General features: G+C 37.8%; 1 protein-coding gene and 2 long non-coding RNA genes across 3 annotated transcripts; 2 read left to right on the top strand and 1 right to left on the bottom strand.

The window, feature by feature from the left end:
• Positions 1-2,092, top strand: LOC141395427 (uncharacterized). Its single transcript, XR_012410634.1, has 2 exons — positions 1-632; positions 753-2,092. It is a non-coding gene; the product is annotated as an uncharacterized lncRNA (long non-coding RNA).
• A 6,043-nt stretch (positions 2,093-8,135) lies between these two features.
• Positions 8,136-21,237, bottom strand: Reph (Regulator of eph expression). The gene is made up of 5 exons (XM_073971266.1): positions 20,847-21,237; positions 19,106-20,762; positions 18,879-18,975; positions 10,146-10,483; positions 8,136-10,066 (listed from the first exon to the last, which is right to left on the bottom strand). Exons 2-5 carry the CDS (start codon positions 19,280-19,282, stop codon positions 9,503-9,505), a joined length of 1,176 nt encoding a protein of 391 aa, XP_073827367.1. The 5' UTR covers positions 19,283-20,762; positions 20,847-21,237; the 3' UTR covers positions 8,136-9,502.
• Positions 13,072-13,440, top strand: LOC141395426 (uncharacterized). Its single transcript, XR_012410632.1, has 2 exons — positions 13,072-13,186; positions 13,250-13,440. It is a non-coding gene; the product is annotated as an uncharacterized lncRNA (long non-coding RNA).
• Positions 21,238-27,110: the final 5,873 nt, after the last annotated feature.

Here is a 27,110-nt window from a genome sequence, read left to right as displayed (position 1 = left end):
AATATTTTTTTATTTCGATTTGTTTTTTTATTTTGTTTTCACAAATATGTACAACTACTTAAAATTTAAATATAATTTGTTATTTGTTTTTAATTCTTCCTCATAATTTTCTTTTTTTGCTTTTTTGGAATGGGCGGGGGGGATTTTTTTGAGCCCTTTCCTATACATCTTCAGTTTCTGGCATATTTTTCATTTGTATTTCTTTTTAAATTAAATTTTATTTGTTTTTTTGTTCATCAGCATGACACCACAGACTTTTTTGGTTTAGTGTAATATTTTTTGTTTTAGTTTTTTTTTAAAGAAGATAAAAAAGAAACATACAAATTGTTTTCCTTGGAGGAGGAGGGAGGGAGTTTTTTTTTAAGATTTATAATACATGGACTAAAAAGTTAAGGGATTTAAGTCAAAGATTTATCTCAAAAAAGAATAGATGTAAGGATTTCACGTTTGTATCTTTAGAGGTTGTGTTAAAAGTGTGATAAGTTTAGTAATTTTCAAAAAAATAATGATACATAAAAATTCAAATCAAATATCGTTACATGGAATCAGTCCATGGTTTTTGGAAAAAGTCTCCACATTCAAACTCTTCGAAGATCTCAAAAAAAACTATTATACATACTATGTTTACAAATGTCAATTCCTTTGCCTATACGTCAAATGAAAACTCATCTGACATCGACTGGATTTCATTTAACGTTTGAGTAATGGAATTGACAATTGAAATCGAGTGGATTTCGTAAATATAAACATAGTTTTAGACCCTGTTTTCATCTTCTTCTTCCCAGATCATGTATTATAAATTACAGAAAAATTAAAACTGCAACACCTCTTGTTCTTCCAAGGACAATTGAAACAAATGAAACAGAAAGGACAAAATATACATATGTATATGAGTGTGTGTGTGTGAGTGGTTGTGTTTTCTGGTTATTGATGATGATTTTGGATTTTGGTTTATAATGATGATATTGTTGTTGTATTTTTTGTTATATTTCTTTTTATGTTTTTTTATTTTTTTGAATATGGGTGGTGGTGGTCGGTATGTGAAATATATGTTTATTGTTATTGATTATATTTTGTTTTTGTTTTTTCGTTTTTGGTTTGTTGTTATTGTTATTTTGTTTTATATAATGGTGAAAAAATATGTTTTTTTGTTGTTATTTTAGTTTGTTGTTGGTATGAGTTGTTATTTGTTGTTGTTGTTAATTTTTCTTCTTCTGTGTAAAAACAAATTTGTTTGTTGTTCTTGTTGTATTGTATGTTACTTGTTTTCCTTAGTATTTTTTGTTTTGTTTTAATATTTTTTTATTTGTATTTTATTTTTTGCATAATTTATTTTATTATTGATTTTTATTTGTTGTTATTATTGTTGTTTGTAATTATGGTTTGTTTGTTTGTTGTTTTTTTTGTTTGCATTCCTTGTTCCGTTAAATATCGGTTGGTTGGTTGGTTTTGGTTGTCGACTGTCTTTCTCTTTACGAGTTGTATTTAAATAATGATTTGTTTTGTTCCGTATCCTTCCTTCCTCATATCAGTTTTTTTCGTTTTTCTTTATAAAATTATTATTTTTTTTAGTTTTTTTGTTTTTTGAATAGAGGTGTTTGGTTTTTTGTTTATTTCTTATTTCGTCACCAAGATATACTTCCTTTCCATCCTTCCTTACGTTTTTCATTTCTTAAGTAAAAATGTGTTTTTTTGTGGTATTTTTTCTTCTTTATTTTATTTTAAAATGTTTCATTTTTTGAAAATATTTCATTCTTTTCGTTATTGGATTAGTTTTTCCATATTTGTTTCCATTGTTTTGTTTTTGGTTATCGGTTTAGATTTTGAATTTTTGTTATTGTTGCAGTTTGTTGGCCAGTTCTGTTCAGTTTTTTTGAGATGATATTTCTATGGTTTTGAATGCATGATGATAGTCAGTGAATGAATGGGGTGGGCGTAATGTGATTTACAACATATAGACACTTGATCTACATATATCTGTATGTAGTTTTTGTAATAATTATCATTTACATTTTGTATAACATTTACCGAATTCATTCTAATGAAGAAAACACTATCCGACATACATAATTGGAGTGTTTTAATGTGTTTTTTTACATTTAATTTCGTCGAAATTTAAGCCAGCATTTACCGTTTTCGTAGGAGAAAGAAATCCTTTTTATACGCTCAGCCTTTTTAAGTAGGTTGTCCTTGCGGCTCCTCTTACGAAAGTACATTTTTTTTCTTGCGCAAGTCCACACTTCTTGAGATATTAGCCTAAAAGCTGCAAGAAACCCTGAAGGCACCAACCAAAATGGCAAATCCGAAAGATAATTCTCGCAAGAGTTTCTGATTGGTGCAGACTTTGCACATCATATTGTTTTATCCAGTCATGTATCAGGTTGAAATATGGACCATATCGGTCCACTTCTTCGGGTACCTCCCACACAAAATTCGGATAAAGTGAAGTTTAAGAGCTCCTCTCGCATCGTTTTGATTATTTTTTCAGCAAGTTGCCCTTGCGACTCCTTTTATGACGGTACAATTTTTTTCTTGCGCAAGTCCATACTTCCTGAGATAATGGCCTTAATGTTCCAAGAAACCTTGACGGCACCAACCAAAAAGGCAAATCCGAAAGATAATTCTCGCAAGAGTTTCTGATTGGTGCAGACTTTGCACATCATATTGTTTTATCCAGTCATCTATCAGGTTGGAATTTGGGCTATATCTGTCCACTCCTTCGGGTATCTCCCACAAAATTCGAAAAAAGTGAACTTTAAGAGCTCCTCTCGCATCGTTTTGATTCTTTTTTCTTTCTAGCGGCCTCATTTACAACGATACAATTTTTTTCGGGAGGAAATAAATACATTCTACGGTAATGACCCAAGGCTCCAAAACTCTGTAGGCACGCACATATGGCTATTGTGCAAGGTTACTTTAAAACTTTTCAAAAAAAAATTTCCAAAATGTTTTTTTTTTTTTGTCAGTGGCTTAGGGTATATCTCCGTCAGCACAGCTAACTGATACTTTCTTACTTGTTATTTAAGGAGTTATTAAGATATTGAGGCTTTTCAGAATTAAGGGGGTTTGAGAATTTTGTAGCTTTTTTCAGGAAGTATGAATTTGCCGAAAAAATACAGGTTGTTGGAACTTTTAGTGCCTTTATATCGACGAATAAATGTGGACCTTTGTCAACAAATTTGATAGGTTTTTTTGTTTGAAAAATGTGGCTAAAATCGTCTAATAACTAAAGCCTCATGGACCAATAACTACAATCCCTTAATAAGATATTTCCTGTCCACAAGGAACTCGAAAACAAGAAGCTGAAGCTTATTCGTTTGGAAAATTGGCTTATGGCGGCCAAACATGCTACAAAATGTGGAAGTAAAAACGAATCAATCGGCTTTAGATTTGCTGTGAAAAGATCCCTAATTTTAAGAAATTAATTTAATTTGCGTAGATGACCAAATATATTTTAGCTGGACTACAAATGGTGCACATTTTCAAAGTTATCTTAGATCGGGCATTTATATGAAGTGTGGACCTTATTATTCAACTGACAGATCCAATCTACACCGTCTACACGAACAAATTGCTGAATCTATCACCACACGGGCGGAGTTTTTGGATAATTTAAGTTGGTCATGATAGGGTTTTTTAGAACTTGCATGCCATAATGTCAGTTAAAATAGACTAGTACACGAATCAAATTATACCACTGTAATCAGAATCGCAAGAACTACATTCAGTCAAAAATTTAATACTATCCCTAAACTGCACTTAGCCGAAAATTTGTAACTATTGAGGGATTCGTACCAGAAGTTGTGGACAGATATTGACCATCCGGGAACTTAATGTAAGTTTGCAAGAAATATTACGATGCGTGAAGTTTGGACATTCAGTTTGAGAGTTATTGTGCTCATAAGTCATTTTAGATGGGGGAAGAAAGTATAGACAAGTGCACGAAAATAAAATTCCGTTGTGAACACGTTAACAAGGACTCTAACTACGGCGAAAATTGTACTATCCCTGAACTGCACTTAGGCGAAAATTTTTAACTATTGAGGGATTGGTACCAGAAGTTGTGGACGGATACTTAGTGTAAGTCTGCAAGAAATATTACGATGTGTTAAGTTTGGACCAAATCGGGCATTCAGTCTCAGAGTTTTAGTGCACATAAGTCATGTTAGTTGGGGGAAGAAAGTATGGACGTGTCCTCGAAAATAATGGGGTATGTTCTGAGACACACTTCACCTCTCACTTCACGCCTCAAGCATTTTGTTCACCATATATTCGCTTATTTTTCGAGTATTTTATGGAGGGGCTAGGGTGTACTCTTCTTTTTAAACAGCCTAATGAATCTTAGCCCCAATAAATTCGCAAAAAATGGAGTAAATGGCGTAAACAAAATGCTTGAGGCGTGAAGTGAGAGGTGAAGTGTGTCTCAGAACATACCCGAATAATATTCCGTTATGAACACGACACCAAGGATACGATGAAAATTGTCAAAACGATAATCGAACAGATGATCTTAACCTGTACCTAATAAAAAATTTGTGTGAGAGGTGCCCATTTCCGAACTTACGATGTTCAAATTTTGAACAAATCGATTACTTTATTCGAGAGTCATCGTGCGACAGACGAACGGACAAACTTAGATTGACTCAAAATTGTCTCAAACAGATTTTACCTTACATATGCTGGTTTTATACGGCGTTTATATTATAGTTTTTTGCAGGGTTAACCTTCTTTATGAGGATTTGTTTGAAGTATATACAATGGAAATGACATTTGAAACCCAGACCCACTGGGTTAACCTTGTTATATATAAACGGCCTATTAAACTCATTATTTAAATATTTTATTTATCAAAGAGTATATCACCAATATGACCAATATGGTTTGTCTACGCAGACCCGATATAACCCTTTATACGTGTTCTTCGCCATAAAATATAAAACTGTTCAAAATTGCAGATCCGTTTTAAAAACATGTTGTAGACTTCTTAAAGTTTTTGTTGGGTATCAGGACACTGCTAAGGGAAATGAGAAGTTAATAAGTAAAAAAAGCATCAGTCGGCTTTGCCGATGGAGTAATTTCGTAGTAGGGGCAGCGAATACAAGTTGTTACAACAAAAATCAAAACGATTTGAGTGGGAGGTCCTAGTCTGCACTTTTTGAAAATTGTTTGTGGCAGGTAACCGAAGGAGCTGATTTATATATAGTCAATATTCTAACCGGATATATGTCTCGTAGAAATAATACGATGTACAAAGTATGGATAAAATTGGTTAATGCCTTCTACACTTATCGTGCGCACAGCAACAGTTTTAGTGAAAAGTTTTGAGTTTTTGTGGCAAATTTTTGACCGAATCGATACACCGAGAGTTAAAGCTTTTGGCCCATTTCCTCAAGAAGTATGCACTTGCCCCTGAAAAAACTTGTACCTTCGTAATGGGGGCAGCGTATACAAGTTGTTAAAACAAAAATCAAAACGATTCGAGAGGATGTGTGGGAGGTACCCGAAGGAATGGACCGACATGGCCCATCATAGAACTTTATTTAAATTTGCGCAAAATATTAAGACTGGCAACTTTTTGACCGAATCAGTTTATCCGTTCGAGAGTTAAAGCTTTCGGCCCATTTCCTCAGGAAGTATGCACTTGCCCCCGAAAAAAGCTTGTACCATCGTAATAGGGGCAGTGAATACAAGTTGTTACAACAAAAATCAAAACGATTCGAGAGGAGGTCTTAAACTGCATTCTTCAGAAATTTTGTGTGGGAGGTACCCGAAGGAGTGGATCGATATATTCCTTATGCGAACTTAATATATGTCTTGTAGAAATATTACGATGTTCAAAGTATGCATCAAATCGGCTTGTCCCTTTGAGAGTTATCGTGCGCATAGCTTTTGCGTAAGCATTTTTAACTTTTGTGGGGGAGGGACCCGAGGGGCTGGGTCGAGCGAACACCTTTTCTACCGGTGTCATTGTATGGTGAACAAAAGACACAGGCTGTTTGGTGCACTTGAGATTATATCACTCTATTACTTCTCTTCTGAAGAAACCGCATATAATGCGGGAGCCTTAAATAGCTGTGAAGCGGGTCTTCTTATATTTTATTAAGATCGATTATTATTTTCTCAATTTTTCCTTGACTATTCTATCTGTCCAATTTCCATTTTCCACACCTTCTCCTTCCCCGTTTTCCTATATCACTCTCTCTCTCTTGTCAGGATGAACAGAATGGACCGCTGGGTCATCGGGTTGTGTAGCGGTGTACAATAACGACAGCTGCCCATCCTACAACCTATCCTGACCTTTGCATAATTTCTATAGACTCTGGCCAACTTTCAGGACAGCTGGAGCAATGTTTAGCATTTCAGCTTTGTACACCGAAAGTCACAGGTTCATTCCTGTGAAGAACATCACAAACATTGTTCAAAGATTGTTATATTCCAAAAATCGATTTTGCAGAAAACGCGATTTATGTAGCCAATTTAAAGATGACATTACAATTTAAAAAGTTTTTTGCTCAAAAAATAAAATATGAAATAAGGGACAAGGGGACTTCTTTCATATTAATGAGTTCACCCGATACATATTAGCCCAACGATATGGAACCTACTTTTTATAGGCGAGTCCGAACGGCGTGTCTTACAACACCACTTTGTAGAGAAGTTTTATGTACATGGCTAAAATACGCAAGAAATGTCGCCAATATTGCACTGAGGGTTATTTTTGCCACCGTTGAAAATGTGCTGTTTCTTGGCCTGGGAATCAAAACCCGGGGATACAGAGTGCAAGGCGAGCTTACCAATATCAGTGGTAAATTCAAGATCATTCATGATGGGAAGTGTCTTAGTGTTTCATAACCTCAAAAAAACTTGATTTATGTCAAAGCAAATGTCATCTAACTCACTGTGTTTTGAAAGAACAGAATGTGTTTATAAAGTATGGAAAAGTTAAAGCGACAAACTGACAACTACTGTAAGGAACATTGGCTAATGAAAATCTCGACTAATAACACTGTACAACAAAATCGAACTTTTTTTAAAATTACAAGAAACCACGCACAGATTATGAAAAAGGACCGAAAAAAAGAAGACACATGTGAATATATATCTGACATACGAGTCCTAACATCCATGGTTTAGGCATGGTACTAAATACTATAATGATGGCAGCTACTCCTGCACTGATAAAATTGACTGAATTGACAATTTAGAGTTTTGGTGTATTCGGGGACCTATAGTAAAATTTTATGACAAATAATTTTGTAGAATATTTTGATATGATACGATCACATTTTAAAGGAGTTTTTAAACGTTTTTGAAAAAAGGACCAAAAAGACCCCTTTAGTGACTCGCATGAGGGTTAATTTTTTTCATAGAAAGATACCCCGCATTGTTGTCAGCAATATTGCCAAAGACACTTTATACCTAAAATTCAAGGATTCCAAGGAATCTGATGTTGAATATTTTAAAAACTGTAGAAATGGGCGGAATTTGCAACGCCTACATAGGTTACTTCCCGACGTAAACTTTCAAAACGCCGATACACGTGTCTTCTTTTTTTCGGTCCTCTTTCATAATCTGGTCGAATTACCTTGTATTTTTTTTGTGTTGTACAGTGTAATCTTTTCCATGTTCAGTGGGGGAACATTTTCCAAGTGAAAAGTTTGTATTAAGCCACGTACTCAAACGAAATGGCCACAAAATGTATTTCTGTCTTCATTGTCATCAATGACTACATTTCCTAGCCTAAAAAAGATATGTTAATGGAATATCTAAAATCACTTTATAATTGCCCTCCTAGCCTGTCGGTTAGTGTTTCATTTTCATGTCACCTATAGGGGAAGTTCTTAAAACATTGAAACGTTTTGTACACACACAAAAAACATTAAAATAATATTATAAATTGAGATCAAATTTGTTGTTTGTTATTTGTTAAATGTTACTTAAAACAAATAAAGGCAATAAAATGTTATTTCAAAATCTCACAGAATATTTCATATCGAACAAAAAAATATCACAATTAATATTTTAAATCACACTTTTGGGCAGATTTTTTTGGGACCATTAAAAGAGGAGCATTGTATAAATCTTCCTTAAATTCGTCTCCAGTTCTTTACTTAAAGTCCAATTTTAAATTCTTCTTTAAGATTAGCATCTATAAAATCACAGTAATTTGTTTAAATGAAATTGATTTTGTTTTCTGGGCGAAATGTGAAATATTCTGGATTTTGAATTAACATTTTAGTGCCTTACTAAGTGTGAGTGAGTTTATGTATGTATGCTTTTTTACATATATGTATATTAGAATTATGTATTAGATTTATAATCCATTATTTTCACTTAAACATTGAAATATGTATGTTTATATTCCTAGTTTTTTTTAAACAGTTAAATTTGTTGAAGAAATTTTTAAACAAGAATTCAAATTGTACAAAAATGAAAGAAAAATAACAGTTGAAGTGGGTGTAAACCCAAGAGTCTGATTGAGATATAACAATCGGAATCCGTTTGTTACAATAACATATTCAACTGTTTCTCAAAAAAGTGTTTTCCTTTCCAATTTCTTTGTGTGCCTTAGTGTTTCTACAAATTTATGTTTGTAAACATACATATGAGCTAATATTACTCAGTAATATTTCCATATTTCCTATTACCTGCCATACTCATCATCAATTTAACAGCTCAAAGAGGATACAAAATTTACGTCTTAGTTCCTAGAATATTCGAATCTATCGGCATTATAATAATCCTAAAGTAGAATGAATTTTCAAAATGCCTAATAAAGAAATTTTAAAAATGTTTTCGGGCTTTTTTCTTGATCCTATTGTTGTGAATTGTTGTTGTTGGAGGAAGATTTTCGTTTCTTTCCTTCTAATGGTTGTCAAACACCAACCTCTTCCTTGATTGCTCCAAAAAATGTTGCTGCTGCACCAGTTGTTGATGGCAATGCTGATGATGATGGCGACGACGATGTTGCATCTGTATGCATTTGCAGAATTTTAGGTACACATTCGCTTGCTGTTGTTGTTGTGGATTTTTCTATTGAAAGTTTGTGGGTGGCCACAAATGGGATTGTTGCTGCTGTTGTTATTGGTGATTCTGTTATTGTAGCGGCGGTAGATACTGCTGCTGTTGTTTCTGTTGTTGTAGTCTTGTTGTAGAAATAGAAATAGTTGTGATTATAGTTGTTGTAGTTGTTATCCGGTACTATTGTTGTTGCTGCTGCTATTTCAGTGAGATTTCCATGAAAATTAGAAGAAGCAGAAATGCTCCCGCTTGACATTGTTTGCTGCTGCTGCTGTTGTTGTTGTTGATAGTAATGCTGCTGTTGGTGGTGATAATTATTGTTGTTGCTGCTGTTATTATTGTGGCTGTGATGATTGTAGTGGTGTTGTTGTTGGTGGTGGCGACGATGATGATGATGATGATAGTGATAGTTTTTGTTGCTGCTGCTACTGCTGTTGTTGTTGTTGCTGTTCTGAAATTTTGTCTTTGATTTGGCGCTACATTACAAACTAACCTGCTGCATTTTATCAAAATCTAAACATGGCCTGTGCGGTCTCTGCAGCCGCTGTGAATTGTGGGGTGTGCGCATGGGTCGGCGTCTAGGTGATATTGCACAATGGAAGAGTTTCGCCGGTGGACTAACCGACCGTACCTCAACATCGAGACCAGTCGTGGAGGCAGGACTACTGCGCGAACTATTAAAATGAAAATTATGCTTGGCTTGAGGTTGATAAATGTGATGACTGCTGGTCGAACCGCTCATTTTCATTTTGATAATGCTGCTGCTACCACCACCACCACCCTCATTATTTTCGGCATTCTCCTCCTCAGTGCCCATGGCACAATTCGAGGAGTCGCCATTGTTGCCAACGGCGGATGATCCGCCGTTTTCATCATTAACACTATTATCACATAACTTAATATTTTCAATGCCGCATCGCGCCTCCTGTAGTATGAGTGGCGTTGTCGAACGATACATGTGGCTACGATTCGGCTTGAAAGCCTCCAAAGGCGGTGATGTGCGAAAGTTGACAGGCGTTAAAATCGGTTCCAAGAAATTTCGTAACTATATCCAAGGCATGCGGAAGACGAAGAAGAGAATAAAAAATAATTAAAGGAATTAATGGAAATTCACAAGTACTTACATCATCATCGGAACTGTGTGCCAGTGATCTTTTACGATTCTCTACTAATGTTGAACTGGACCTTTTTAAGGCCGCTGCTTCTCCCTGCAACTCATCGGGGTCCAATGACGAGGTCCCACGTTCTGATATCAGTGATGATGTGCCACGCACTGTCAATACATTACTGGCGGCATGCGCCGCTTCAGCAGCCGCTACAGATGAGGGTCCATTAATAACTTCAAGTTCTTCTTCGGAACTATGCTGATCGTACTGAAGGTGGGATTTACACATCATCGCAGAAGATTCTGATGAACAAATTGTATCGGTCGGAGAGTTTGCATCTGTGCAGGAACTAAAACCTGTGAACAAAAGCAAAAGGAGGAGAAATTAGTATAAAAGTCAAACAGGAAATTTGCAATGAGATGTTGTGTACGATGGAGTGGTAAATATTTGGATATTTCGGAGGCAATATCTCGGAAAGTATTAGTTTTCCCCTTGCGAAAAATTTCACTGTGATCGCATCTTAAAGTTTTAACACGATCCGAGAAGTGGTCTTAATGTCACGAAAAACGTTCACACGCAGAACTTTCGTCAACTTTAACGAGGCCGACTGGGAGCTATTTATCAGACTGACAGAAGCCGAGTTCTCACAAGCTCCTCCACCGACCTCGGCACCTGCTGGGGGAAGATGCTGCATATCAACTGGGCGGATGAAAAACATAATACCATATTATCCGACTGAAGCCTCCAAATTTAGCCACAAAAAAGAAATATGGCGGAAACAGCTAGAGGAATCGGATCCAGGCCCAAAACGTCTCTGGAACACGATGCGAAACCTTTTAAACCCCAGGCGCAAAGACAACATAAAAATAACTTTTGGCGACAACACACCAAAAACGACATCGAAGACAGCAGCTGCCTTTTGCATACAATTCGTCGAACACCTGCCAACACCAAACCCGCGATATAAGAAGACTACGCCGAGCTTCCCGTGCTCTGAGACCAAATACATCAATTGGTCCGGATGGCCTGGCAACGAAGATGCCGAAACACATTGGGCAATATGTTGAAAATCTTGCCTGTACCTTTGCCTCAGCACCTTCGAGATCCCCGACATGTAGAAGGTCGGAAAAATAGTCCCAGTTCCAAAACCTGAGAAACCTGTCCAAGTAGGCAGTTCCTACCGCTCCATTACTCTTCTATGGCCAGTCGTGAAGGTCCTCGAGTCCATCCTCTTACCGTACTTCACTTCAAAGAATGAAAATACTCAAAGCGCTTGTTGGTAGTATCTGGAGAAAAGACAAGGAGACCATCCTGACCACCTACAAAGCCATAGGTCTTCCCTTATTGACTACGTAGTCCCGATGTGGTCAGCAGGACTAAGCGACACACAATGGGGAAATCTGCGCATCGCCAAAGGGTGCCACTCCAAGGTCCCCGAAAACCACGAAGCAAAGCTTCTCCCGGTCCCAATGCACTATTAACAAGACAAAGCGCAATTAAACGGGACCGCCCAAATAACGGAAGTTACACCAGACCTCCCTTTAAAGACATGTGCCGATCAGACACGACTTTCGTAAGGATTTCCCAAACCTTCCTCAAATCCCTCAAAAACCCAACGAATGATGATATTCACATTGCCCTGAGGCAGGCTGATACAAGGGTGGTAGAGGACCATATCTTATCTTACACAAGCAGTGTTGTGCTCGGCGGGAGACCCCCACCCATAAGTGAGGATAAGAGGACACTACCTAGGGAGACCAGAACTATACTACCCCAACTTCGGCTATCTCTCCCTTCTGAATTCTAAGATAACAGACACATTTCCAAAATATGGCTAATCGCACGACACCTCTTCGCATGTCCTGCAAATCCGACGGATCTGACACCGGAGTCACTATGGACACATTCAGTCTAAGCGGCCCGCTTACTGGGGCTGGATGTGGATGCTTAGATGCCTATTTATTAATTTCAATTTTGCTTCTTTTTCTTTTTTCTTTTCTTTTACTACCGACACAACATTACCTGTAGGGGTTACAACAACATAGCTTGAGATTGCGCCGCAAAAATAGTCCTACCCGTTACCAAATAACACAAACACAAACTTGACCTGATATATAGTGACACATACATTCCATGTATGGAAATAGCAGTAAAGTGTGGTACAGCCAATGAATAGTTAACCCCTCATTTTCCTTGGTCAACCTTTCATTTTCCTTGGTTAAAACCACCTCCCTATCAGAATATCTGACGGCCACACTTTTCTGAACCATGGAAAAGCTGATTGGCAAGGGTTCAGAGAATTAACCAATCTCCACTTCAGGCCTGTCCGCTCCCTCAGACACTCAGACACAACTGCAGCCGCAGGTATGTAACTGCTGGTCGACTACCCTAAATTAGACCAAATGTCGCAGCAAAGCTGACTGCACTAGCAAATGAGCGTGATGAGATTTGTCGTACGAACCGTGAAGGCCGAAGAGTTAGGAATCCGACAATGACGGATGATAAAACTTCTGTTACTTTCAAGGCCATGATTGTGGCAGATCCGAGGAGGTGCTCGTGATATTTATTGTTTTTATTTAATTTATAGAGAGTTATAAGCTGAAGAGGAGTGTGCTACGCCGTATAAGAGACCTTTCAGCCGAGGAGGTGCCACCACAACCTATGATTAGTGATGTGTCAATTTGTCGTTACCTACTCATATTGCATCAGTAGTGCGATTCTGTAACTTTTTTTAATAACGAACCGACATCGGTAGTTAACAAAAATATTCGGTTGAGTTAACGAATGTGTTATTCTGTAACTTTATGTTAACGATTGTAGAAATCGTTAGCACATACCGACGAATATCGATGGAAAGGCAAATTGTCAAATATTATATTTTGATATTTATTAATGTATTTTTGAATTAAAAATGTTATTTCTTCGCAAATAAAGGCATAAAACGCGTAAAGGAGGTAAAAAGGTCAGTTTTTTTGAAGAAATGCGCTAACATAAGTATCTGCAAGTATCCCAACAATGCGAAACACAAGTATTATTTCAACTTCTAAAACGTCAAGTGTGTATGTATGTATGAACTTCTAGGAGTCAAATAAATCTCATAGGTTTTCGTGGTTTTATTCCAGGATATGAATAAACAGTCATTCGCATCCAAGTAATAGCTCGACAAGGCATTATATGTTTGGAGTGGGTAGGACAGTGTAATCAGAATCATTGGTCAAAAGGTCACTTTGGAGTGAATTGTGTCATTATGCATGTACAGATCAAGACATTTTTAACACCGCAATAAAACGAAGAGTTAATTTTGCCATATGAATATTGAGTTTTGGAATTACTTAAGCCCCTAAAATGATGTACGTGGATCCACGTTACCGTCATTTGAGTTTATATATTCATATATTCAACTCACGCCCACATCAAATAGAATTTCTTATAGCGGAGATTATGAAAAGTTCGGAAACATATACGCCATTTTTAGCATTCTGGTTATTAGTGATGCTGAGTTTAAATCTATAATATTATCACAGAACCAAGTAGGTTATAGGAATACTATACACGTTTTGGCCTCTCAGAAAGATGGTGTTAAGGGCATTGGTATAGGTCTTATATAACAGTACCACACTTGAGTTCTTTTGAAGATTTAGCTAACGTTTTTTGCCTTTAATAATAAGGATAGGGTAGCATGGGGCAGCTTTGCCACTTTTGCGCCTTTGCCAGCGCCGATGCTACATGTAGATCGTCCAAGGGAAAGTTATGAGTTAATCGAAGATCTACAACTTTCTCTTTGGTGATCTTTATGCAGCTTCAATAAAATCGGCGCTGGCGAAAGCACAACAGTGGCGAAGCTGCCCCATGTTATCCTACATAGTTAACCCTTATGTAAATGCCTTAAGAAGATTTTTCTCAATAAGGCGGAATTTACCGTGTGTCCCCTCCTTATTAACATAACATATGTTCATATAAAAACGCCGTTGTTAAAAGAATTCAGCAAAATATTGCAATAATGTACTGTCGTTAAGATTTAACTACTACTTTTTTTTGGTTGTTAACTTAACAATCATTTTCGGTAATTAACGACAAAATTTACCGACAAAAATCGTTAAAATTGGTATACAGAATAGCACTTAACGAAAATTGTCGTTAACTATCGACATTTGTCGTTAATTCTGTCGTTAAGGAGTTACAGAATCGCACTACAGAAGCCTGGAAAGTTGACAGAGTGGTTCTGCTACTGAAGTTAGGCAAGGAAGCCAGCAGAGGGAAATCGTACAGGCGGATCCTTACATCTCTCTAAATCGGCATGGGTTCCGGAAAAAGCAAAGTACCACATCAACATTACACGCCATTTCCACACATATTAGTCGAGTACCTAACAGGAACAGCTTGTGCGATCGAACAGTCATGGTGGTTGTTGATCTATAGAAGGCCTTCGATCCCGTCCACCATGATAAGTTGTTGTAGGACATAGATACAAATTCCTTCCAAATATCAAATATATGTGTGGAAGTCAGTCGTTTGAAACAAAGAGTTCCACAAGGCTGCTCGTATTGGAGTCAGCGCCGAAGAAGAAAGACAGCTGCCAATGCCTATTAACATTCGGATGATGCATACGCATCCATTCGTATTGGGTCCGAATTGATAGCATGATACCCAACACATGTCCTGCACACGGGACCACACGACACGCTACATATGTTCTTTCACCTAAAGTGGACACTAACCTCCCCGTGGTGTCACCTGGGGAGCTGCCTTTAACACCCGTTAAAGCTAGTGAGCTAACATGTGCCGCGCGTTCACCCATAAGAACGTTAAACACTTGGGTTTGGGCGTCGGGTTAGTAACCCTCCCCTAGAAAAAGCAGCCTACTATGAAAAAAACGAAAGAAAAGAAAAACAAACCCCTCTAAAGTTAACGAACCCCGCAAACGTTTTAAGGACCATGGTCTGCGAATCTGCACCTGGAATGCTCGCACTCTTTATAGAGAAGGTGCTGTTTACGCATTGGCAAATGTACTTGAAAAGTACAAGGCTGACATTACTGCCATACAGGAAATATGATGGATTGGGAAAAGCGTCACAACAACAGCTAAAGGTGACGCACTGTATTATAGCTGCCATGACACAAAGCATGAGTTTGGTTGCGGATTTGTAGTTGGTCAGAGGTTAAAACATCTGGTCTCCAGCTTCACCCCAGTGAATAAAAGACTTGCTGCAATTCGATTAAAAGCTAAATTCTTCAACATCAGCATTATTTGCGCTCATGTTCCTACTGAAGACAAGGACGAGCGCTTAGAAGAAACTTATGACCGTTGCCCTGCCCATGACATTAAAATTATTCTAGGCGATTTTAATGTCAAAATTTGAAAGGAGAATATCTTTGGCCCAATTGTCGGGAAACTCAGTCTCCACAGCATCTGTCAACGGAATGAGGCTGATAGACTTTGCTGCGGCAAAAAACATGGTACAGTCGGACCTCGATCGATTTTTCCGGATAATGGAGGCAATGCTTTTATGCATTTTTTGAACATATTTTGAAGTAAAAATGGCATAATATTGTACAATAATATGAAAATATACAATTTTTATTACATTTGTTACGGCAATCCACCAAATTTTAGAAGGACACATAATATCATCATCATCAGATTCATCTGAATTGACTTTGTCCCATGGTTTTTGTGATACCATAAATACACAAATTGTGTAATACGGGAGAATTTCCAGTTTTCGTTTTTTACCTTTTGTTTGCTTAACCAAATTAATTGGAAAGTGTGTTTTTACACCCGGGTAATGAAGTTTATAACGAAAAATAGAAGAAATGGAAAAAAGTCCAACATTTCTTTTCTATCACGGATAATGGAGGTTCCCGGATAATCGAGGTTCAACTGTAGTTAGCAGTACCAGATTAAAGCATCTCGATATTCACAAGGGTACCTGGCTGTCTCCGGGTCAGACGCCAACATAGATTCGGACCACTACCTTGTTGCAGCAAAGGTACGGCCCCCTTCTAAACGTTGCAAATAAAGCACGAATAGATACAAAGCGGAAGTTGGACATCGATAGGCTGCAAAAACAACAGATAGCCACAGCATATTCCACTCAACTAGCCCAATTGCTTAATGAAAGCACTCCTCGTCCCGACAGTGACAAAACATTGCCCACTCCATGCAAACAGCCGCAAAATCCATACTTGGATACCAGAGACCTCCACGAAGGAACCGATGCGGCATAGGACTACTCTACAATCAGTAGCACGAGAAAGGTATCGGGGGAAGAAGAAGAGTTGCAACATTGGAGCCGGTATAAGTGAATTGTAGGCAACGATTAAGTCACTCTCGAACCCTGGAAGGATGGAAGATAGGACCTCAGTCACGTTTGGCGACGTTACGTTGACTGACCCGAAGAGGTGCGCAAGTAATTTCAATCGACAGTTTGTCGAGCATCCCGAGAGTGACAGGGCGAAGAGAAGAGTATTACGTCGCATCAGATCTCTTCCTGCCGAGGATGAGCCACCGCAATTTACAATGGATGATGTTGCCAATGCCATCAGAAACGCTAAATCATCCAAAGCGTTGGGCCCTGATGGAATCTCCGTGATAATGCTGAAGCAGCTGGATGAGCCGGGAGTGGAGTATCTCACTAAATTTCTCAACTTGTCGCTAGCCACCCTCGTTGTTCTCGAAGTCTGGAAAATGGGCAGGGGGGTCCCACTACGGAAGCCAAGCAAGGGTGCCAGTAAAAGTGCATCGTACAGGCCGATTTCCCTATTGTCGCCCGTAGCAAAGACACTTAAGGCCTTGCTCGTCCCCAGTATCAGAAATAGCTATCAAGTTGCCGATCAGCAGCATGGATACCGTAAGCGGCAGAGCACGACAACAGCGCTGCACGCCATTACCACATATATCTGTCAAGGACTCAACCAGAGACGACCGTGCGATAAAGTCAGGCACTCCACGCTGTTTGAGGACATTGAGCAGACAACCCTTCGGCCAAGCTTGAATCGTTGGATAGTCAACTAAATGTGTGGACGCCAGTCGTACGTGGAATTCAGGAATAAGAAGTCCAAACCCCGTAGAGTGAAACAGGGAGTCCCCCGGAACTGTTTAACCTCAACCTCTCCTGTATTCCGCCCCCTCAGACGGCATCGAGATCGTAACGTATGCGAATGATTGTACGATCCTGGCGTCAGGTACTTATCCTGATGTCATCTGCGATAAACTGAACTCCTATGTAACCGATCTTACCACTTTTTTCCCCGCCAGGAATATGCAGATTTCCGCCACAAAATCTACAGCCACTCTGTTCACCACATGGACAGCACAGTTTGGAAGAGAATTGAATGTCGTGGTCGACCACAAACTGTCCCAAAATTCTAGGGGTCACATTTGACACTTCGTCCGGACATGTCACAGGTATCTGGGACAAATTGAAATGTAGGACCAAGGTCCTTAATTCCCTAGCCAGCAGCACTTGGGGTGCAGATAAAGAAACCTTGTTGACCACATATAACGCGATATGTCGGAATGTGGTAAGATATGCGGCGCCAGTTTGGTCCCCGGGATTATGTGATACGAATTGGAAAAGGATTCAAACCTGCCAGAATGCCGCCCTGAGGGTGCCTCCACAAGTCTTCAGTGGGCCATCTACATGAGGAGGCATAGCTTCTTCCAATAAAGCAACACAATGAGATGCTTTCGTTGCAGTACTTGCTTGGGTGTTACCGTGAGAGCCATCTCAATCACCATCTTATGGGTAGGCCCGACACAATCAGGCAGATCAGGAAGGATATTCATGCTCTAGAGAGGGAGGTCCAACAATATAGGAGAGAATCCCCAGATTAACAGGCATATCAAGCAGGTTTAAATAGTATTCACACAGATGGAGTTGCTAAGGCCATAAGCAAATATAGTGTGAGTAAAGTCTTCGGAGTACATACCGCATCTATAGCAGCTGAGGAGCATCAGCTGCCACGACAAACTAGAGTAGTTTTGGCTCAACTACGCTCTGGATATTGCAGTCGCCTAAATTCTTATTGGGCGGAAATCGACCACGCCGTGCAAGACATCTGTCCAGTATTTGGCATGGGCCCGCACGACACAAAACACCTTTTCAACTGCCCAGCCAAACCTACTCATCTAACTCCAGTGGATCTATGGTTACATCCCATCGAAGCAGCCACTTTTCTGGAACTGGAGATAGACCCAGAGCCAGATTGAACAGAAGAACGAACATACAAACATAATAATAAACACTGTTACAACAACAACAACAATTGCAAACGATGGCGCCCAACGTGAATGCAACAAGGAAAATAACTTCATAAATCGTTCAGAGTGTGGAAATATTGAAATATAGCCACTGGAACAACAACACTGCCGCCTTGCACTCATAAGGACGGCGGTTCGATTCCCAGGCCAGGCAACATCAAATGTTTAACGGTGGCATGTTAGCGATATTTCCTGAGTATTTCAGCCAAGTGGTGTCGTAAGACATGCCATTCGGAATCGGCGATAAACAGTATGTCCCATATCATTGAGCTTAATATGAATCAGGTTGCACTTATTGATATGAGAGAAGTCTCCCTTATCCTCCCTTCTGGTATGTTTATGGAACAATTTTTATATTAAGGTAAGTTATCCACCTACGGAATTTGGACTTAGGACTTGGAAATATGCAATAATCACGTTCAATACCAATATGTTTCTGTTGCACAATTTCATCATTGGTTTACACAGACATAACTCGTCATACTTACTAGTTTCCATATCCAACTCTAAGTGATGTTGATGATGTTTTGTATCCACATCTAAGATGTCGCCATCAGATTCAGTACCCGAGTCATTTGATTCGCCCTGTAAGAGAATGAGGAAAAAAGGAACACTGGTTAATAAAATCAAATCTAAGCAAATGGGAGGATATTTTAACTAATTTCAAAATGTTTAAAAGGAGGGGAAGGGGTGTTGTTTTTGTCTAAAACACAACCTTTTTCTTGAAAAAATTCTTGGCCGATTTATACGAGGAAGAGTACGACGTAAAGGTGGAAGAAAAGTGTGTCTCTTGTGGTGATGCAGTTATTTGCTGGTCCTGCTGGTGTTCCTGGTGCTGGAGTAGTTGTTGCCGTTGTTGATGATGCTGCTTATGTTTGACAAACTTTATCATTATTGGCCAACGTTTTAAAAAAGTGATTTTGGTAAATGAATGGAAAACTTTGTTTCCGCTTATAGAGAGGAGAGACAAACCTGTTTTGTTGTTGATGTTGCAATCGGGGACTTTTTTCAATATTTTTTGAAAAGCAAATTGTGTATTTCTTCAAATTTTTACATATATCCAGTAATTTTTTCTTAAATACACATCCTAGAAAAAGCCAGACACTTTTGTCTATGACAATTTCTTGTATCTCTATTTCGGCTTTTTCGCTTTTGCTGCTGCTTCTTCTTCGTCGTCGTTTTTTGGTTGGTAGGTTGGCTGGTTGGTTGGATTATAATGATGATGACGATGATGTTGATGAGGGCGATAACGGTGATGATGATGACGATGATTAAAAATAAGAAGAGTTGAAGTAGGAATTAAAGCCCAATACCGGGAGTAAATGTTGCCGACGATGATGTCCAATTGCCGATAGTAGTAACGGGCAATACGCGACACAACGAGTAACAACAAAAACAGAGTACGTTGAGTGAGTATTCTCGTAGTATTTTTTTCCTTCTAGTTACGCTCAGCCACAATGAAATTTCATCATTGTGTAGGCATCATAAATTAATCACACTAACACTTGATTTCTCTCACTCCTTCTCTCTGTATTTTTGGTATCTCTCATTCGATGTGAGATTTCACAATATCTCGTTTGTTTTGCTTCTGTTACTTGTAACGTTTCTGTCAAAATTAACTCTCTTCCGCTCACTTTAAATGTGAGTAAACGATGATGATGCTGAGAGTAATCACAGATTTATTGTTAATTTTGTTGGAGAGATATTTTCACCCTCTCTCTCTGTGGAAATGCAAAACTAACAAGTGATGATTATGATGACAGTGATGTTGTTGGCTGCTGCTGCTGGTTGTGGTGATGAATGACAAAGAGGTGCAGACGACAGCAAAAATCCTTTGAAAACACCTCTCTGCAGAATAAACAATTGTGTGACAATTCCTCTCCCATAAACAGGATAATAAATGACAAAACTCACACGCACTCTCCCACACACAGGGCACACTACCAATACACAGTAACTTGTTCAGCAGCAGGAAAAAAATTCTTAAAAATACTAAACCGAGGCGGTTCAAACTAACGAACCGACTAAGAGATACTACGACGACAACGATATGGTTTTCCACAGCGAATTTTTTCGACAATGTTTACCGCCGTATCGGGTTAGAAGTATGTGTCTGGTGTGTGTGTCCGTGTGATTGCAGCAGCTTGCTGTTGCTGCCGTCACTAATTGTTGTTGCTGCTGTTGGTTGGTTGGTGGTGCTTGGTGCTATTTGTCGTGGAACCTCTCGTCCTCTCGTTTTGTGTTGAATGCAAGAAGGCTGTGAAAGGCAGCAATCGGGAAGGCAGGCAGGCAGGAAGGCAAGCAGCCTCAGATCACCTTTACCGTAAGATACAGTACTGAATTATCGATTTTCTTACTTGGCAGTCAAAATTCTACAACAACACAAAAAACACGAAAATTTCCATAAATTTATTAAAAATCCGCACCACGGAAGACATAAAATTTGCGGCACTTACAAATTTGGCAAGTTTTTCGACCACTTTAGGCAGTATTTTTTATAATTAGTAGACATTTTTCATTTCATTTCCCAGTTGGATGAATTGTTATTTTCGTTAGCGGCGACGTTTTACCACATCCGTAACCGAGTCGTAAATATTTTTTAGTAAAATGTTATCAGGATTTTGTGATTTTTATTTCAGAATTTCCACTTTTTATCTTGAAAATTTGTTATCCATTTTTTCCACAAATCCTTTCTGGATTCTTTCACTTGTATCCACACAAAATTTCTTTCCTGCTTTTTTCTTCTTATCTGGTGGCTTGTCTAAAAATACTACAAAACTTCGCCTGTCACCGGCAAACGTTTCACACAAACTAATGACGCTCTCTCGGTGAAATATTTCACACGACGACGACTGTGAGTAACAACATCTCAATCAGCTAAAGGAAGAAGCAGCAATGGTAACCAAATACACACATGCCAGTGATGGGACAAGTACGCACGTTGAAGGTGTAACAAAATGTACCAGTGTACTAAGGATACAAATGTTTAATAAGAATTTTAGAGTTTATCGTGTATATCGCTCTCTCGATAGTGTGAAGAACAGTTGCTACGAAAATCGATCAAGAAAAGTCGGGATTATTGTTTCAGCATCGGATAAAGCAATCACAATGAATGAAACATATCATTGGGCTAGAAAAGTGTTTGAACAACTACATTAGGCAAGTTTACTTGCGGCAATTTTTCTCGTTCCTTTTTAAACTTTCCTCTTGCGTTTATAAAAGGCAATTCTGTTCCGACAAGTTTTGTTTTCAAAACAATGAAAATAATGTCAAATACGAAAAATATAAAATGAATTGCCTGAAAATTGCCGGTACGAGCAGTTTTTTTCCATTTCCATTCCCTTACGTGTCTCTTCTACAAACTGGGACTTGCCGCAAGTAAACTCGCCTAATGTAAATTGGGACTAAGATATGCAAAAACAGGTATTACTCCATGATAAATGAAAAAATTAACAATATTAGGAATGGCAAAGAATGCTGGAAGGTTGTAAAGGAACTTAATAACCAGGAACTAAAAATAAGTAAAAATATATCATATCGAACTGTTTAAATAATACTTTCGACTAGAATTGTGTAGTTCCGGAACTAACTAGTTCCAAGAAACTATTTCAAACAAGGAAATATTGGAAATATATCTATCAATGGATGAAAATTTTTCGGTCTCGAAACTATTTGGAAGCAAGCAAAGAGTGTATTGAAAGTAACAGTAAAAAAATAGATTGGATTGCCTCAGAAATGGAACGTTATCAAGCAGTCTGTAGAGCAATTCAATCGTATGCGGCGCAAGTATGATGAGGTGGATAGGCTTCAACGTTTCTTTCTCAAACGCGTCTTTAAATTACCAGATTGACACCAAACTATGCCCTTTCAATCGACACAGGCCTAGAGGCAGGGCTCAAATTGCATCTATAATATATATATGGAGGACTTACTTCCGATATACCCAAGACAGATTACCTTGTAAACTGAGCAAAATATTGTTGCGGAAGCAAATCTTCTGGGTCAAATGGAATAATCTCCTTAATACAGTGCAAATGCAAACAGTAGAATAGTATCTTTCACAAAATTATTGGAATATTATGGAGTCAACTTTAATAGATCGATTAATTGAAAATAATAAAGCTAAAGATTTACAGGTGGTTTAAGGTGATTTCTGTATCTATAAGAACTTAGACCTAACACGAGGAGTATTATATTTTGATAAGATCTACAGTTGCCAAGTGATTTCCTGGATATTTAAGGCTAGGTGTGACCTTATCTTACTTAATGGAAGTCGTATTATATCAGAATCAGACTCAAATAACTGTACGCTTTGCAACCTCCGCAACACTTCATCGGCATATGTCCAATATTTAGAGAGTATCGAATACTAATTTTAATAGCAGACTGATAAGGCGACTTCATGATATACCAGATTTGGTAGTGCAGGAACTGGTATCCAAGATTTCAATTCGGCTAAAAGATTTAAACATAAATATGCATTCCAACTTCGACTGGAACTACCAAATCAGTAATAATAATATACTACCCATGGTACAATAATTTGGAAGGTAGGTCAGGTTCGAACAAATTGTGAAAAGCAAGGCCTGGGTGTATTTGCTTATTCTGTCAGAATAACCATAACTGAATATGCAACAGGTTGTACTGTTTATTTGATTTTTGGATCAATAACTAAAAACGCGAAAAATGAGTGGGAGGCTAAGTTTTCTTTACAGAGTCAGCTTCTGTTGTAATAAAGTCCATATTTACATTAGGCAATTTTCCTTGCGGCAATTGTCAGTTTGTAGGTGAGAGAGGGTATTGAGAGGCAAAGGGTTACCATATGCCTCACCTCTCTCTACATCAAACTGGCAATTGCTGCAAGGAAAATGGCCTAATGTAAATTGGGACAAATATAAATAACACTGTACAACAAAATTGAACTTTTTTAAAATTATAAGAAACCCCGCACAGATTATGAAAGAGGACCGAAAAAAAGAAGACACGTGTATCGGCGTTTTGAAAGTTTACGTCGGGAAGTAACCTAAATAGGCGTGGCAAGTTCCGCCCATTTCTACAGATTTTGAAATATTCGACATCAGATTCCTTGAAATCCTTGCATTTTAGGTATAAAGTGACTTTGGCAATATTACTGAAAACAATACGGGGTATCTTTTTATGTAAAAAATTAACCGTCATGCGAGTCACTAAAGGGGTCCATTTTTTTCAAAAAAAGTTTAAAAACTCCTTTAAAATGAGATCGTATCAAATCAAAATATTCCACAAAATTATTTGTCATAAAATTATACTACAGGTCCCCGAATACACCAAAACTCTAAATCGTACCTAAACGCCAGGAATCTGTCAAAAGTAAAATCACGTATTAGGGTTAATGTTGTCCTTTATCTGAGTTTATTACGTTTTGTCCCACAAAACGTCATTCTAGATAAAAGACGTCAAAGACAAAAATATTCTCCATCAAATTTCAATATAAGTCGCCAAATAAATGAAATATGTATTTACAATATATATCAAAAAATATATACATCAAGCTTGCCAACAAAACACCCAAATATTTTTTGAATAAATTTTATTTGTTCTTTTTTCGAGATGGTGCATGAAAGTAACATGAAATTTAGTTCTAGACGAAAGGTGTTAAAAGAAGAAATATTCTACACAAAATTTCACTATAAGACTCAGAACAAACTATATGTCTAAGTAAAATACACAGTTTGGATCGAGAACGCATAATCTTCTGAAATAATTTCTTATGATTAGCAAATAATTTCTACCTATATAATATCTAATTTTGTAACGTAATTTTCTGAACAAAGTATTTTACTTAGATATATAGTTTGTTCTGGGACTTACAGTGAAATTTTGTGTAGAATATTTTAATATAGAATATTTTAGTCTGGAATATTTTAGTCTGGAACTAAATTTCATGTTACTTTCATGCACCATCTCGAAAAAAGAACAAATAAAATTTATTCAAAAAATATTTGGGTGTTTTGTTGGCAAGCTTGATGTATACATTATCTTGATATATATTGTAAATACATATTTCATTTATTTGGCGACTTATATTGAAATTTGATGGAGAATATTTTTGTCTTTGACGTCTTCTATCTAGAATGAAGTTTTGTGGGACAAAACATAATAAACTCAGATAAAGTACATCATTAACCCTACAACGTGATTTTACTTTTGATAGATTCCTGGCGTTTAGGTACGATTTAGAGTTTTGGTGTATTCGGGGACCTATAGTAAAATTTTATGACAAATAATTTTGTGGAATATTTTGATTTGATACGATCTCATTTTAAAGGAGTTTTTAAACTTTTTTGAAAAAATGCACGAAAAAGACCCCTTTAGTGATTCGCATGTGGGTTAATTTTTTACATAAAAAGATACCCTGTATTGTTGTCAGTAATATTGCCAAAGACATTTTATACCTAAAATGCAAGGATTCCAAGGAATATGATGTCGAATATTTCAGAACCTGTTGAAATGGCTATGTCCTACCTTGTAATAATTCTACCATGATACTACCTTAAATGAGTGTGCATATAAGCCACGAAGATGACTGGACCTACAATACCCCCATCTCTAGATGATGTAGAGATTTATACCGATGGCTCTAAGATGGAAACTGGAACAGGTGCAGGCGTCTAAAACAATACCCTCAATCTGCGACTGTATATCCTTTTTGCAATTTAAATGCAATCGAGGAAATATTTGAATTCATTCACCAAGCTCAATAACAACTGCAGGGGCTGAATTCTTGTTCTATGGAAATTTGAAATGAAAAATATTTGCCTTATACAATTTTTCATTTGACATTTATTCCCTTTATAAAACTTTTCATTTCAATTTTTCATAGAACAAGAATTGAGCCCCTGGTTACAGTGTTGTGATGGCTACAATGTACTGAGGAAGGATCGCTCCAGAAGTGGATGTGGCTTTCATATTGCACCAGTCTGTTTAATACTGGCCTATCTCGCTTGATTCTGACTCTAATGGCTCGTACGTGAAATGAATGAGGGTAGCAGTCAGTAGTGCGATTCTCTAACTCATTTTTTTAGTTACCGACAAAAATCGTTAAATATTAAGAGCTTATAATTTCGGTAATTAACGATATTATTCGGTAAGTTAGCGACCCATAAAATGTCGTCGTAAAGTTCTACCGATAGCAACAGTGGTCTTGAACTTTTGATTCATAATTTTGCGTTTTAATTTTAGCGATATTTGTCGGTAACTCAAAAAATGTGTTAGGGAATCGCACTACAGGTGTAATACTGCCGAGATAGACTCGCTGAATGTATACATCCCGCCGATAAATAGATGTTCTCCAGGTTATAGGACCATCATTAGCCCGCTTTTGGATGGTCATAACCGTTATGGCATTCAGTGTTCGGAAACGACTAGAGGGGTATAGTGCTGGTTGAGCAGATTGATAGCTCTATTTTTTTGCACTGTCGACAAGGATGCCTCTACCAAAATTAGTGGACAGTGTCACAGTTCGCCAGACATAACCATCGTGTCACCTGGCAATCAGCCTTTTCTCTTGGTTCATACCATCTCCCCATAATTGTCTCCATCAGCAGATCGCCGTATTTCATCACCTTTGAACGCAGTATTTCGTCAATCGTGGGAAAGCTGTATTCAGAGATCTACCCAACCCTTCTGATGTTCGGGTAGCAGAAAGAACGTTTCATGTCATCATCAATGCTGCGGCCGTACGCCATATACCTGCTGGTCGATTACCCGAAGTGAGACCAAACTTCCCAGCAGAGGCGACGGGATTAGCGAATGAGCGTGATGAGCTTTGTCGTGCCAACCCCAGTGACTCCAGAGTCAGGGAGCTGACATTGAAAGTTAAGTGGAACAAGTGGTTAAATCATCTGAAGAGTTGCTCAAAAAACGACATTTATTGTCTCAAATTTTATAAAATATCGAACATTGTCATAATTTATATACCTTCCGCACCATATCTCCAAAACCGTTATTTTTTCTTAATTCTTTCTTTTGGAAAAATATTCGCTGGAGTATAACTCACAACTCTGCAGAATGGCATTGTAGTAGAATGGCTCTTTCACGTTGCTTTCAGTATATTTTTCAACGACGATTTAGTAAATATGTATGTCAATAATGTGGTGAAATCAAAAATGCGAGAATAAACTGTAGCACAGTGGATCCACTTGTATGAAGAAAGTGGCCAAAAATATTTAGAGTGTAAAAATCAAGCCAATATGCCGGTAACAGCTTTGTGCTGCTGCGAAGAGTGTTTAAGAAACCACGAACGTAAGATTATCCCCCCCTTTCCCCTCTGGAAGGGGTATACGATGAGAATTGCTTTATGCTGTTAATACAAAATGACATGAACAAAGGTCCCGATTATCTTATGACGCAAAAATAGACTTGGGGAAACAAAACAATCTCCAAAACAACATAAAATCCAACCAATTTAGTGGATTAAAAAATCAACATTTTTGTCTGAAAATTGGTAAATTTTTTAATATAGATCTTATAGCGTTCTTCCTGGAAGGCACGTACCGCCAACTTAAGACAAATTTGGAAGAAGATTTCTTCATCTTGCCACTGATGCCAATTATGTTAATGTACGTGGTCAGATAACAGAGTTATACGCTAATATATCCATAGAAACCCTATTCTAGGGCAACTTTAGTCAGCGATCCACCATTTATAGTCTGTCACTAGATGGCAGCTGATTTTAATAC

The sequence above is a fragment of the Musca autumnalis genome, unplaced genomic scaffold (genome assembly GCF_047663935.1).
Source record: "Musca autumnalis isolate F117 unplaced genomic scaffold, ASM4766393v1 scaffold_2, whole genome shotgun sequence".
NCBI classification, from domain to species: Eukaryota; Metazoa; Arthropoda; class Insecta; order Diptera; family Muscidae; genus Musca; species Musca autumnalis.
Note: the sequence above shows the minus strand (reverse complement) of the source record. Positions and strands in the feature narration are given on the sequence as shown.